Source organism: Mauremys mutica, chromosome 8 (genome assembly GCF_020497125.1).
Source record: "Mauremys mutica isolate MM-2020 ecotype Southern chromosome 8, ASM2049712v1, whole genome shotgun sequence".
Lineage (NCBI taxonomy): Eukaryota > Metazoa > Chordata > Testudines > Geoemydidae > Mauremys > Mauremys mutica.
This window is the reverse complement of record NC_059079.1, coordinates 73,896,101-73,911,731: the sequence shown is the minus strand read 5'-3', so window position 1 is coordinate 73,911,731 and position 15,631 is coordinate 73,896,101. Positions and strand designations below refer to the sequence as shown.

General features: G+C 41.6%; 1 protein-coding gene across 12 annotated transcripts in view; it reads left to right on the top strand.

Moving 5' to 3' along the window:
• LOC123375395 (protocadherin alpha-C2-like) overlaps nt 1-15,631 on the top strand; it is a 334,194-nt gene that overhangs the window by 68,814 nt on the left and 249,749 nt on the right. The window contains exon 2 of one of the 12 annotated variants that reach the window (XM_045026249.1): nt 10,665-11,037. The exons of 6 other annotated variants lie outside the window; for them this stretch is intronic. In XM_045026249.1, the coding sequence (XP_044882184.1) occupies nt 10,665-10,670 (6 nt within the window). In that variant the 3' untranslated portion in view covers nt 10,671-11,037. Of the gene's footprint in view, nt 1-392; nt 524-3,649; nt 6,023-10,664; nt 11,038-15,631 lie in introns of those variants that run through there. 5 more of the 12 variants (XM_045026244.1, XM_045026245.1, XM_045026246.1 and 2 more) reach the window with 5 other exon arrangements.

The following is a 15,631-nucleotide window of genomic DNA, read 5'->3' as shown; positions in this document are numbered from 1 at the left end:
TGGTTCCAAGATTGAGTCAGCTAGTTCCTTAAGTACCCTAGGATGATTTTTATCAGGCCCTGCCCACTTGAATTATCTAAGGTATCTAAATATTCTTTAACCTGTTATTTCCCCTATTTTGGCTTTCATTTCTCAAATATTTTTTTGCTGGTTAGTCTAATTTTAAACACTGAATTTTAGGGATTGATCTTTGAACATGAGTCATTGATATCATGCTTGCCATCCAAGAAGGAGATTGCAAGTAAGCGGAGGTTTCATTTTAACTATAGAGTCCATGTATTACAGGAATTATCACTTTTTTTCTACTTGATAGTAAACAAGAAGTAAAATCGGATTATAGGAATGGATAGATATTAATCTGAATGTTCTCTTTCACTTTTATTTTATCTTAGGTTATTCAAGCGGTTTCCCCGTCACTATAACATTTAGCAGCAAAGAATCCTGTGGCACCTTATAGCCAGAATAATATTTCAGTGTAAGCAGAACAATCTAATATTGAAGGAAACAAAATAAATATCGTCAGTGCAGATGCATCTACCAGAGAATCTATGTCATTTAAATTGCATTGTTTATTTCGCTGCAATGGTCTAGGAAAGCACCATATAGAAATTCTGTTTTACAGAAACAAATAAAGGCTAATAGAAATTAGCTCTAAATTAAACGGTGGGGTCGTAAATGCATTGCAACAGAGCAGGCACAACTTCAAAGAGGAATTTGACTGAGAGGACCCAAGTTACTAGTGGAAGGAACACACCTAGTTCTAGATTAATGCTCGTTTCTGGGTTTTATCCACAACAGAAAATAGTAGCTGGCTTAAGCGGTGATTTACTTTTAGAATATGTACTAACTCAAAGCTAAACCAGCGAATAATGACTTTCTACCCCTACCCCGCAGAATGGAGTCTTCTATACATGACAGCTTCTTCGACATAGTAGAATTCCTTTCATACTATGGAAGATACTTTCCCTCTCATTTTGACACACACAATCAGCTGTCAGTTAAGCAACAGTTTGTGCAAACCCTTACCAAAGCGTAACGTATTCATGACATCCCCACACCAGCAATATTTGAGAGAAAAGATCATTTTTAATGGTCATGGGAATACGAAAATAACCAAAACACGAGAGGTTTCAGAGTAGCAGCCGTGTTAGTCTGTATCCGCAAAAAAAACAGGAGTACTTGTGGCACCTTAAAGACTAACAAATTTATTTTAGCATGAGCTTTCGTGAGCTAAAGCTCACTTCTTCGGATGCAGTGAAGTGAGCTTTAGCTCACGAAAGCTCATGCTAAAATAAATTTGTTAGTCTTTAAGGTACCACAAGTACTCCTGTTTTTTTTTGCAAAACACGAGACTGAATGAGAATTTTCTCACAGTTACCTCCTCAGGAGCTGTGTGCTGCACAGGGGGCGCTGATACAGAAGTAGTACTGAGGAAGTGGAAATCAGATCAGATCTCCAGCTGTTAGAGAAACTGGGATTCCCACAGCTAAGGACCCCCTTGGTCCTCTGAACGGAGGGATCAATTCCCAAAGAAGAAAAGGGATGAGGGAAAGCGGTTCTTGTGAAGAAAAGAGTGTGTGTCAGAAAATGGCCAGAGGGACTTGGAAGGGATTCTCATTGGAGCCTCTACTGCTTTTAAGAACCACGAAGAAGCATTGCAGGAAATAGTTAACTGTAAAAGTAACCACTGATTTGGGGACGTTGGCAGAAGGAGATTCCAATCTTTCCAGACTCTAGGACTAGGACACAAACAGGAAGGAATTAAGACATTTAAAAAAAAGAAAAGAAAACGGTTTCCTTTTTCCACACTAGGAGTCATTCAGAGAGAGAGAAAAAACAAATTAAACAATTTTTAGACATAATTCCATTAACATATGTTTGGAAATGGTAAAAAAAAGTTAATTAAGTTAATGGCCGCAGAACTTTGGAGGCTGAATTCAGGTAATATATTTACATAGGAATACACAAACCACGGATATTATGGTGATATATATGCGATAAAATGCAGAACTAAGTGATAAATACATTTCTCTGTGACCACTTTAAATGTTTTCTGCGGACTCAGTCACGGGTGATGAAATTATTTTGCAACTGGGCTGTCATGAGACCATCTCAAATTGTTGATGATAAAAATCCCTATACTACATCACACCATCACATACACATATTTCATTTGTTGAGAGAGATGACTGACTCAGTACAGATTCAGAATCTGGGTATCCGAATGTGAAAATAACCTTCTTTAATTGTACTATGTGTGGGATGAATGTTTGTGTTTTTTCTGTATAACTAATTTCCAGTTTGCATGCACTTCAGTATCTCTTGACGCGATCACTAACAGAAAGTTAGAAATGGGAATGTTGCCTAAACATTTTGCAGAGCAACTTTTAAAAGCACAGAGTAACAGAAAACAGATAAACCATCCAGAGGAGAAAACAGAAGAAAAGCAATATATGAGATATTAAAGCAGGTAACTACAGTTCAAACTACTTCTTCCTCCTCTCCTAAGGCCTCCTGCTGTTCATCTCACATGATTTATGGTGTGACTTTTGTTCTTTGTACAACAAAACTAGTAAGAACAAACCACAAGGGCATAGTTAACGCCCAAATAAAAGTGTTTACTAAATACATAAACATGCAACTCCTAACTACATACCATCTCTGGCTGGTTTCTAGCAGTTTCTCAAAATATAGAACAAAATAAGCGCCCCTAGAAGGACCACAAACTATTTAAAGGGATAGTACCCTATTCATATAGATTATAACCTGTAACTGAAGAGATATTCTATTGTTCAGAGCCACAGTGAAACACTTGACCTGCCTACGCAGCTCCATAGTATTGTCTTCCTTAGAGAAACTCGGAGGCCATTTTTCCTGTCCCTTTCGTTGACCGCATTGCTAAAAAAAACCCTCTCTTCTACCATTACAGAAGTTAGATGATTGCACATAGATATGTATTATCTTTACATATCTCTAGTGAGCTCACTGTAACTTGATAACGAGAAGATTGCATTTTCTACGTTTTCTGAAAGTTAGAGTTTTATAAGATAGAAAACGTATTCCAATAAAAATGATTCCTTTCCTAGATGCATTTATTAAGAAATGGAAACTTCTAAATCGCATAAATCCTCACATTATCACCTAAAATATCAAGTCAGTCAGTCAGTCAATCAATCATTCAACAAATCCCAGCTGTTTCTAGACACCCTCATTTTAAATAGCTTTTTAAGGTTCTTCAGATATAAATATTTTACTTGAATATAATTTTCCATAATATCAGAAAAGATCACCTTATGCAAGAACAGCATTTGAAGACTGAGACACAACTGTAACCAGTGCCCATGGGCAGAAAATAAAAATATTAACGAACAACTATGAAAATAGTGTGATATTGCATTTATAACTTCAGTCACAAGGTGTCGCCGTCTACTTAAAAAGGTATTTCCTTAAACAGGGGAAAACACAGCGCCAGCCTGATTTAGAGCATTCTGAATAAAGCTCAAGAAGATGGCGGAATAATAATGGAGGAAAACCGACTGGATTTAAAGCATTAAATAACAATATTTTGGCACACATTTAAAATAATTTTCTACATTTGCGAGATATAAGGCAGTAACATTTTACAAAGAAGAAGCATCCTACGTCCGCGATGGCTGTTCTCCGGCAAGACTCCCTGGTAACCAGGCAGCTGCTGCGGCTGGTTCTGTTGCACACGGCCTGGGAGGTGGGCAGCGGCCAGGTCCGTTATTCCGTGCCGGAGGAATCCAAACACGGCACCTTTGTGGGCCGCCTGGCCCAGGACCTGGGGCTGGAGGCGGCGGAGCTGGTGTCTCGGATGTTCCGGATGGTCTCCAGCGGCAGGAGAGACTATTTTGAGGTAAATTTGCAGAGCGGCGTTTTGTTTGTTAATTCGCGACTAGACAGGGAAGAGCTGTGCGGCCAGAGCCCCCTGTGCGCCATTGACCTGGAGGTGATAGTGGACAAACCCCTGAGGATATTTCACGCGGAAGTGGAGATACAGGATATAAATGATAATGCTCCTGCTTTTTCCGTAAATGAAGATAATTTCATTATTGCAGAATCCAGACTCCCAGACTCGAGTTTCCCACTGGAGGGCGCGTCTGACGCAGATATTGGTACAAACTCTCTGCTAACCTATAAACTCAGCCCAAGTGAACATTTCACTCTTGATGTGCAAAGAAAAAATGATCAAAGTAAATCTTTAGTGCTTGTTTTAAAGAAAGCACTGGACAGAGAGGAAACCCCTGAGCATCGTTTATTACTCACCGCCACTGATGGGGGCAAATCGGAGCTCACCGGCACAGTTCAGCTGGTGATCACCGTCCTGGATGCCAATGATAACGCCCCTGTATTTGATAAGTCAGTTTATAAGGTGAGTTTATATGAAAATGCTCCCAATGGGACATTAGTTATGAAACTCAACGCCACAGATTTAGATGAGGGAATCAATAAAGACGTTTTCTATTCATTTAATAACCGGATGTCTACCAAAATAAAAGACATTTTTAGTCTAGATATTAACACTGGCGAAATAAGAGTGAGAGGAAATATGGATTTTGAATCTCAGAACATATATGACATTCAAGTAGAAGCTATTGATAAAGGACACGCACCGTTGGTGGGACACAGCAAAGTTTTAGTGGAAGTGTTAGACATGAACGATAACGCCCCTGAGCTGGCCGTGACTTCCCTTTCCCTGCCGGTGCCGGAGGACGCTCCCCCGGGGACAGTGGTGGCTCTTATTAGCGTCTCTGACCAGGACTCGGGAGACAACGGCAAAGTCACCTGCTCCATCCCCCCGAACCTGCCCTTTCGGCTCGTCTCCACCTTTAAGAATTATCACTCGCTGGTGCTGGCGGAGGCCGTGGATCGGGAGCGAGTGTCTGAATATAAGCTCGTGGTGACAGCCAGAGACGAAGGGGCCCCGTCTCTCTCGGCCAGCAGCAGCATTTTGGTGCCGATCGCGGATGTGAACGATAACGCCCCCGCTTTCCCTCAGCCCGTTTACACGGTGTTTGTGAAGGAAAACAACCCGCCCGGGGCCCATCTCTTGACCGTGTCTGCCTCGGACCCGGACCTGAGGGAAAACGCCTTTGTGAGCTACTGGGTGGTGGAGCGAAGTGTGGGAGAGCAGCCCCTGTCCAGCTACATCTCGGTGCACTCGGAGAGCGGGCACATCTATGCCCTGCAGCCCTTTGACTACGAGGAGTTACAAGTGCTGCAGTTCCAGGTGAGCGCGAGGGACGCCGGGTTGCCGTCGCTGTCCGGGAACGTGACTGTGCAGCTCTTTGTCCTGGATGCAAATGACAACGCGCCCGCAGTGTCCCCGGCCGGCTCCGTCCGCGGCTCGCCCGGGCCCGAGCTGGTTCCGCTGTCGGCGGGCGCAGGGCACGTGGTGGGCAAGATCCGAGCGGTGGATGCGGATTCCGGCTACAACGCCTGGCTTCGCTACGAAGTGCAGGAGCCCGGGGCTGCGGGGCCTTTCCGGGTGGGTGTGTACAGCGGGGAGATCAGCACGACGCGGGCCTTGGAGGAGGCGGACGGCCCCAGCCAGAGACTCGTGATCCTGGTGAAGGACCATGGGGAGCCGGAGCTGTCAGCGACAGCCACTGTCAGCCTGTCCCTGGTGGAGAGTCCCCAGGCTGTGAAATGGGACTCGAGGCCAAGGGGCGGGAGCGAAGGGCCCTTGGTTGACATGAACGTGTCTTTAATGATCGCCATTTGCTCGGTGTCCGGGCTGTTTGTGCTGGTGATTGTCGTGTACGTTGGCCTGAGATGCCACCCGGGTCCGGAAGTGATGTGCGGGCCTGGGAAAGCCACCGTGGTGTGCTCGAGCGAGGTGGGGAGTTGGTCCTATTCCCAGCGCCAGAGCCGGAACTTGTGTGTAGGGGAAGGCACCGCCAAGAATGACCTCATGGTTTTCAGCCCCAACTTCCCTCACTCTGCAGAGAATGGGGAGAAGAAGATGGAATCCGAGTTCACACCAAATGAGAATGGAATGGTGAGTTTCTATTGTGGGACATGTATGCCTTGTTTATATTTTTCTGTAATTATGTCTTATTATTTTGTGACATTTTCCCTTGGTATAGTTCTCTGAAGAGTGGATAGTTGTCTGAAGATGTCCACGCAGTGTGCAACGGCAGTCAAAAAAGCAAACAGGATATTAGGAATCATTAAAAAAGGGATAGAGAATAAGACAGAGAATATCATATTGCCGGAATATAAATCCATGGTACACCCATATCTTGAATACTGCATACAGATGTGGTCTCCTCATCTCTAAAAAGATACACTGGCATTAGAAAAGGTTCAGAGAAGGGCAACTAAAATGATTAGGGGTTTGGAAAGGGTCCCATATGAGAAGAGATTAAAGAGGCTAGGACTTTTCAACTTGGAAAAGAGGAGACTAAGGGGGGATACATAGAGGTATATAAAATCATGAGTGATGTGGAGAAAGTGAATAAGGAAAAGTTATTTACTTGTTCCCATAATATAAGAACTAGGGGCCACCAAATGAAATTAATGGGCAGGAGGTTTAAAACAAATAAAAGGAAGTTCTTCACACAGTGCACAGTGAACCTGTGGATCTCCTTGCCTGAGGAGGTTATGAAGGCTAAGACTATAACAGGGTTTAAAAGAGAACTGGATACATTCATGGAGGTTAAGTCCATTAATGGCTATTAGCCAGGATGGGTAAGGAATGGTGTCCCTAGCCTCTGTCAGAGGGTGGAGATGTTGGCAGGAGAGAGATCACTTGATCATTACCTGTTAGGTTCACTCCCTCTGGGACACCTGGCATTGGCCACTGTTGGCAGACAGGATACTGGATGGACCTTTGGTCTGACCTAGTACGGCCATTCTTATGTTCTTATGTAAAAAAGAACTAGATAAGTTCATGGAGGGTAGGTCCCTCAATGGCCATTAGCCAGGGTGGGAAGGGATGCAAAAACATGCTCTGAAGTGTCCCTAGCCTCTGGTGCCAGAAGCTGGGAATGGGTGACAGGGGATGAATCGCTTGATGATACCTGTTCTGTTCATTCCCTCTGAAGCACCTGGCATTGGTCACTGTCAGAAGAAAGGCTACTGGGCTGGATGGACCATTGGTCTGATCAATTATGCCATTCTTATACTCTTATGATATATGCTTGCATCTTTTTTGTTGAAATGAAAGGATGTCAAATACTACTGAAATAGTAAATATTAAAATTACTTTCTTTTACTGTTGTATATATGAAGGAGGAAACTGACTTGTGAAAATAATGGACCAAAGCACCAGGAGAAATTCCTTATCTAAGCCCTTTTTCTGTAAATCCATACATTTACATTTGTTTTCTTCATCAAGTTCAAGAAGTTCATTATATAATTTTGAAATTGCATAATTGAAGACTAATGATCACTATCAGCTTTTCAGTCTGTGGATGTCTTCTATTTCCTGGAGTTTGAGATACAATAATTTAAGTATGCACAGGTACCTTTTCCATACAGATAGTTCTTAGTAATATCTCCAGGTCATTATTTTTTCCTTTTAAGTGTCTCCCCTACTCATTGCAGGCCCATAACTGTATTGCCCTAGAAGGAGAAGTTTAGGATTGGATCTCACTCTTGCTTTATCCCAGTTTTTTGATATAAGGGAAGTTGCTGAATAGGAACTCATTTGAATATGTACTATCTGGTTTGGTAAGAAGAATATATTGTCCCATAGGGGTTAGTGAAAGTTTCCTGCAGGCAGTCGTTGTCCACTAGCTATTACTATCCCAATTGTTCTATGCTACAAGGTCTGTAGTTGTGCTCCTCAGTTCCACAAGGTAAGGGGCTGCTACCATCTTTCATGCATAATGATTTATATGATGGACCATTGCCCAAAAACATGGAGGACTGTGATTCTACTAATACCTCAATAGGGATTTTTGTTGACAATTTTACCATCATGGCTCTACTAAACCACATTATTGTTAGCTTATTTTATTTTATTAAAATTTTCAACAGAAATATTATGTACGTTGTATAATGTTTCCAAATGGGGGATAGTAAGTATCCTAAGTAAGATATTTTATCAAGGTTTTTTCACAATGGAAGCTGATTTTTTTCTTATATTTTGTATATAATTGATTCTAAAACTCAATGCTTCTCTGAATTGGATGATTTTATTCATAACATGAAGCAGTGGGGTAAGAAGATCTAAAATCCCCATTAAAACGTCATCAGTATGTAGTACAACTTTATTATTTATGCCTCCTGCATTTATTCCAGCGTTACTGTACATTTTATTACTTTGTTTTTGTTTGGAAACAGTTTCAAGACAATTAAAAATAAGAGTGGTGGTAGGGACAGCCCTTTCTGGGTGAATCTCTGAAGGCCAATAAGTTCAGAGCAGCTATGACTAATTTGGAATCTGACTATTAGAGTTTTATAAAGGGATTCCATCTACCTCATAACTTTTTCTCACATCAACCAGTATTCTTCTGAAGTAATTCCATTCTACCTGATCAAAGGCTTCTCGGGATCAAAAGACAGCCATTTGCCAAGTGTACTATTTGACTGGCCCAAATGGATTACACTTGGAACTCTCCATAGGCTACCCACTACTTAGAAACATCTAATAAGTGGTGTCTGGTTTCTATTTATTACTTATGCCACCAGAAGATCTACCCTAGTGGCAAATACCTTGCCAAATTCCTTCATATCAATAATTAGTCGGGAAATATGTCTATATGAGGCACAATCAATGAAGTATGGGCTTCTAACATAAATTTTGGAATTTGCAAAGAATCTAAGAGTCTATTAAATAAAATGCTAAATCTGCTGCTGAATCTTTATGATATTGACTAGAGACCCCAGCAGGGCCTAGTTACATTATAAATGTCTTCTGCACTGACAGGTCTAGTTTAGCTTCTCAGTTGGTTCTTAGTCAAAGAAAGTAAATTAACAGTTGCAATATATTTTTAGCTGATTTTTATTTATCTAGATTTCACTTGTATAGAATAAGTGTGAAAATGCTCAAACATTTGGTATATTTCATTGTTTTATTATTCAGACTTTACCACCTTCTATTTCAATAATGTTTATCTTTCCTCTCACTTGCCTCAGTCTATAAGCTATTTTTTTAAAGTCAACACTACTTTAGCTCACAGATGACTCTTTCCATTTAATATGTAAGAAAAATTTTAAGTTGCCCTGTCTATGTTGTCAAGTTTTTAGAAAACGTTTTGCCTCTGTTTATTTATGTAATATATATATTACAATATTTTAATTCCTGGTAATAAGCAGTTTCTTTTAGGTTCCCCTTCTCTTGCTATTACAGTCAGTTTACCGCAATGTACGGTTTTATATGTTTCTCATATGGTATTAAGACTTTCCTTTTTTCATCCTTTGAAAGTATTTGTCTGACCTTTCAAAGTGTTCAGTGGTACTGAGTCCCTTTGAAGGCAGATATGTATGCCTTGATATAGCAAAACATGTCAGCTCTTGTTTAACTTTAGACATAATATTTGTCCCATTGACTTCAGTGAAACTATTCGGGTTTAAAGTTAAAGAGGTGCTTAAGTGCATTGTTGGATGGGACTCAGTGTCCATGCTTTTGGCCTTCATTGCTATTATGCTCAAGGAAGATGCCATCACTAGAGGTTGGCCTGGCCATTTACTTGCCCTATAGTGACCTCACTGAAAAAGGGTCATATAGAAGACCTGATCAGTATGTGGCTAATACTGGTATGTGCTTTAGAGGGATAGAAAACAAGGAGTAATTTTTTACATATGGATTAATTTCTCTTCCAGAATCAATAATTCACATTTCCAAAGGTACTTTGCATATTTGTAGGCCAGTCAAACTCATCTTCCCTTTAAATTATCTGATCTATTTATTTGTGGGTTAAATGTTAAATTGGGGGTGAGACCTATGACATGGTGGCAGAGGTGGGATTTTTCTGAACCAGACAGCCATTGCTATTCTCTTCTCCTAAAGCAGGACTGCAGGTTAGGAGGGAGAGATACCCCGAAGGCAAACAGACACAGGTTTTCTAACTGGTATTGTTAGAGGCAGTTTTTTTTTCAGCTGGGCTAAGCTGAAAAGAGCTATTCTCTTCTTCTAGAGCAGGAAAGCAACCTGAGAGAAGAAGGGGTTTACAAGTATTCATTTTCTAACTGGTATTGTTAGAGGCAGTTTTTTTTTCAGCTGGGCTAAGCTGAAAAGAGCTATCTTGCTGGAGGGAATTAGTTTTTCTAATCAGGCTTTTGTTACAAGGAACATCCTACTGAGAGGGTGCTTAGCAATTTGCAAAAGACAGTGGCAAAACCGGTTTTTCTACCTTCTTGGGAGCCAGGAGGGGGAGATTTTTTTTTTTGGAAACAGGTTTTCAGCTGGGTTTAGCTGAGGGAAATAAGGTTTTCTAACAGGCTGTGTTAGGAAAAGACTTTTTTTTTTCTTCTTCTTTTCTTTTTTTTCCTTTTTTCTTTCTGGTTGCTTGAAAAACAGCTAGGAAAGAGGTGTAAGTTTTTCTAGGAGGCTTGTTAGAAAAGACCCCCACTGTGAGGTACTTAGCAAGTGCTAGAAACAGGACAAACCAGTTTTTTTTGGTCTTCTCAGTATCTCAGCAAACAGCAGCTACACATTTGCAATTGAAAAGGCTTTGTTTCTTTTTATTCAGTCGTGAATAGAAAGGGTAGGAAAAGTGAACCAAGCAATACAGTTCACTGAATGCAGAGGGGTGTGGCCAGCACCAGAAAGCACAAAGACATGGAGAAGCAACAGGCCAAAGAGGCTAACCACAAGAGGGAGCTGGAGAAACAAGAAGCTGACCACAGAGCCAAAGAGGCAGCCAAAGAGGCTGAGCACAGGAACCAAATGAAGTTAAGAGACAAAGACCTGGAATTAGCAAGAGCTAACCCACATGTTCCAGTCAACCCTAACAATCCTTCTCCAGGCACTGTTCCCCATCCCAAGAAATTTCCCACCTACATGGCAGGTGAGGACACTGAGGCCTTCTTGAAAAATTTTAAAAGGACCTGCCATGGGTACAGCATCCCTGAAGACCAGTACAAGGACTGGTCAGGAAAGTGGACTTTTGCTGTCTATGACAATTATTCCATCCCCATGCTACTGGGGGAAGACTTGGCCAACCATGTGCAGCTGGCCAAGAGGGGGGGAGTGGTCACCCGCAGCCAGGCCAAACAAGCAGGCACTCCCATCCCTGTTCCTGAGCCATCCACCAGGACCCGGTCTGTGTTACCAGAGACCCAGACCAAGGTGGTGGAACCGGATCCCATGCCAACAACTACAGCAGCCATAGTACATCCAGTCCCAGGACCGGAACTGGAAGAGCAACCAGCGGAAGAACCAGCGCCAGCACTGACGCCAGCGCTTGCAACTCCACCGCCAGGGGGCGCCAATGGGCCTGAACTGGCACAAGCAGCAGACAACTCTACCCAAGAGGCTCAGCCAGAGCCTGAAATATCACCTTGTGCACCAGCGGAGAGCGGTTCACAGTCAACGGAAACAACCTCATCACCTACATCGCTTCCAGAGGGACCAAGTCCAAGTCCACAGTCTAAGGAGGAACTAGTGTCTCCAGCTTCAAGGAAACAGTTCCAGACTGAGCAGGAAGCCGATGACAGCCTTAAGACAGCTTGGGCGGCAGCACGGAGCAACCCACCGCCTCTCAGCTCTTCTAATCGATCCCAGTTTGTTGTAAAACAAGGACTTTTATATAACAAGATTCTTTCTGGTGGACACCAGAAAGGCCAGAATCCTCAAAAACAGTTGGTAGTTCCAACTAAGTACCAGTACAAGCTCTTAAGCTTGGGCCATGACATCCCAGTGGTCATTCTGGGGTGAACAGAACCAAGGGCAGGTTGGGAAAGTCCTTCCACTGGGAGGGGATGGGCAAGGACGTTGCCAAGTATGTCCGGTCAAATGCATAAAAAGTGTTCTTCAATGTCAAATATCTTGTTGTTTACATGCTTAGTAGTATATGTAATACTGCATGTGTTTTAGTAATCTGTTTATTTTACAGTTCTAGGAGGAAATCACCACCAGTAGTTCCCACTGTTGGCGATTTGGGGGGCGTGTCATAAACAGATAGTTAAGGGTTAAAGTCTGTTTTACCTGTAAAGGGTTAACAAGCTCAGTAACCTGAGAAACACCTGACCTGAGGACCAATCAAGGAACAGGATAATTTCAAATCTCTGTGGAGGGAAGCCTTTGTCTGTGTTCCTTGTTTGTTCAGTTCTCTTTTTGGATCTAAGAAAGACCAGTCATGTCTCCAAGTTCTCCTGGAGTAGTTTCTACTATTCAATAGTGAGTATTAATTAGAAAGGCAAATTAGTCTTATAATTTGATTTCTATATTTGCAATTGTGTGTTTGCTAAAGGAAATTCTTTATTCCTGTTTGCTGATATTGCTTTTACTGAGAAAGAAAGGAGGGGGAATTCTCTCCAGAGATTGATAAGTTTAGACCCTGTATATTGTTCCAATTTGGTTACAGAGACAGTGACTTTTCTTTTATTTCTTTAATAAATTCTTTTCTATTAAGGACTTGGTTGGTCTTTCCTTGGGTGGATTCTCAGGGAAAGAGGAGGAGGGAGGTATCCCTCTGTAGTTAGATCCCGGTGTCTCTCCTAGGAAAAGGAAGGGGGAGGAAACAGGGGGGAATGGTTTATTTCTCCTGGGTGTAAGAACTCCATGGATTTGGGGGCTCTTGGGATCCCCAAGGATTTTGGGGAAGGACTGTGTCCCAATCCACGTTCCTGATTGGGTGGTGGCAGCTTTTACTAGATCTAAACTAGGATTTTAGTTTAGAGGGAAACCAAGGCAGGTCCCCACATTGGAACCCAACAGCTCCAAGTGGGGGTGAGACCTATGACATCAGGTATCTAATATTTACCTCTTTAGAAACAAAGCTAAGCAGAGTGGGGAAGAACTTGTCAAAGAAAGATTTTTATCCTCTTCTACTAGAGATATACATTGAGCATATGATGATTTCTTTGCCCACAAGGTCACGCCTTATTGTTATGAATTGACAAAATTTGTCTTTTTTTACATATTTGGCCTCCGAGTGTAATGGTTTAGAAATCAGTCTAGCCACTCCCTCCGTCCCTTTTGACAATACTGTAGACATACAATTCCTGCCTGAACCAGGAATAGTCTATTTCTTCTTTCACATTTCTAATGAGGTTATTGTAAAGACTCGTGAATGCATAGGTAGTCTTTATTTTTTGTAAGTATTCAAACCACTAACATTTTAATTAAGGTGCTAAGATATAGGGACTCCTGTTAATATAAATAATGCTTTGTGCATATAACATTACCCCTTCTTGGCAAATGTAATATTATTGTCATTGCTACATTTTCTCTTTTCCTACTAATTCACCTATAAATTTCCCATATTTATACCAAACACCTGTTTTAGTATTTTTGACTTCTTGATCTGTGAAGGCTGAAATACTTTTTCTCTCTCCCTTTCCCCTCTTTGTTTCCTTCTTAGAGAATACATCTTTATGGTGGGAAGCGTCCTACTCATCCACATCAGCCACAGTCTGCCAGTATCTTAGGGCAGATAGGTAGTGTCTTCTCTTTATGGCTTATCCTCCTGTATCATCTACATTCTCTTCATCACAGTATGTTCTCTTTGGAAATTACCTGTTCTGGTTACAGGTCCTCTGGGGTTTAACGAGCATTCCATATTGATTTGGTTTCATTTCTTTTCTCTGTTTTTAAGTCTGATCCCAACATTATTAGCAGGTTTTAACTGAGTCTCAGTTTTGATAATATAACCTGAATTTTAAGGGGAAATCAAAGTTTTAGAGGGAGGGACCAGCAGTTTCTTACATTGGCACAATGCAGAGATCTGGTGTTTCTTCTGAGTGCCTTTCTCATTCTTAATGTGAGCAAGGACAGAGTTTGAAAAATAGAAATGCATTGTCTCTGCACTTCCAATGGGGCACGACATTCTGTAATAATTCTCATTAAATGATCCTTGTTCTCATAGTAGTGCAGCCAATTATACAATTGGGTGAGTCTGTGCATCTATGTGTGAAAACACTGCGTGGCATGTTCTGTTTTGATACATAGGAGCTTCTTTCTCCTTCCCAAAGGATTATCGTAGGTCAGGGCTGGCTCCAGGCACCAGCCCAGCAAGCAGGTGCTTGGGGCGGCCAACATAGGGGGGCGGCACCTCCAGCCCTTAGGCGGCGGGTCCCTCACTCCTTCTGGGAGCGAAGGATCACCCGCCGAATTGCCGAAGATTGAACCGGCGGCGGTAGTGGCGCAGAACGCGATCGCTTTTTTGTTTGTTTGTTTGTTTTCTTTTTGCTGCTTGGGGCGGCAAAAATCCTGGAGCCGGCCCTGATCATAGTAGTGTTTTCATATATTTCTCCCCATTTTCTATCCCTTCTGTGAGTTCTTTCAGTCTTACGCTATTTTTTCCTCTTAGGGTTCTTTAAATCATTTTAAGGTCCAGATCAAACTTCTTGATTTTAGCCAACTGAATTCCTTTATCTGCATCAGTTAGTATATCTGAATGTTGCATTTAAGTCCTTTATCAGTAAATTCTTCTACATATTTATTACTTCCTGAAGGTGGTTTGCATCTCCGTTTATATTCATTATTATTTCAGATATTTCTCTGGTGTCTGCCTTTGTAGCAGGCACATTCTTATCCTTGTCCATTGCACGTTGTTTGCCCACAGGTAGCTCTGCAGTGGGTCTTGCTGCTTCTCTCTGGTGGCGTGCACAGAAGCTCTTAATGTCATAAGCAGCTTTCTGTACAAGCATCCTGGATTTGGGAATATCCAGACACCTGTCATATGAGTTTTCAGGGATTCATATTTATCTAAGTAATCTCAATTGGCAAATGTAAAGACTATTGCTTTGGTGCGCTAAACAGGAGCAATCGCTTGACTGGCAAGATGTCATGGTGGATTGTATAATGCATAAAATACAAGGGGGAATGGGGAGCTAGAAAGAGAGAGCAACACACACACACACACAGGGAGAGAGAGAGAGAGGGAAAAAACTTGGCCACTGTTCCTGCTTCTTCTGGGCTCCTTGCGGATACTTATGGAATATTCCTGCCTAAGCATCTCTAAGGTGTTCACCATTTTGATAAACACACACATGATGACCAACTGATGACAAAATATGAAAAGCACAGAATGAAGGTACAATAAATTATTACAATTGAACAGTTATGTAGTTCAATAATTTCTCATAGGTTCAAGTCTATTAATATAATTTGTATAAAATATTTCCCCACACTCTTAGGTTAACACTGATTCCTTCACCATAGAAGAGACATAGAGATGTGACCACCCAACATTTCACACATTTTAAAGACGTGGGAAATTTTTGTCTGATTTATTTACTGAGAGAAGATCAGTACACTTCAATGTTTGCGAATGAATTTTTCCTACTATTCGTAACAGAACACATATATCATAATAGGGCAAATCATTTTGTAAAATAACAATACAAAAATACAAAAATATTTTTCACACACTTGTCTTGCTAATAAATAACTGAAATTTAAAGAAAAAGACAGACATTGAGGAAAATTATCAGAAATGAAAAATAATACATCGTAGGGGCCAGCAATTAGCAAAACTCCCACTGCTATCTA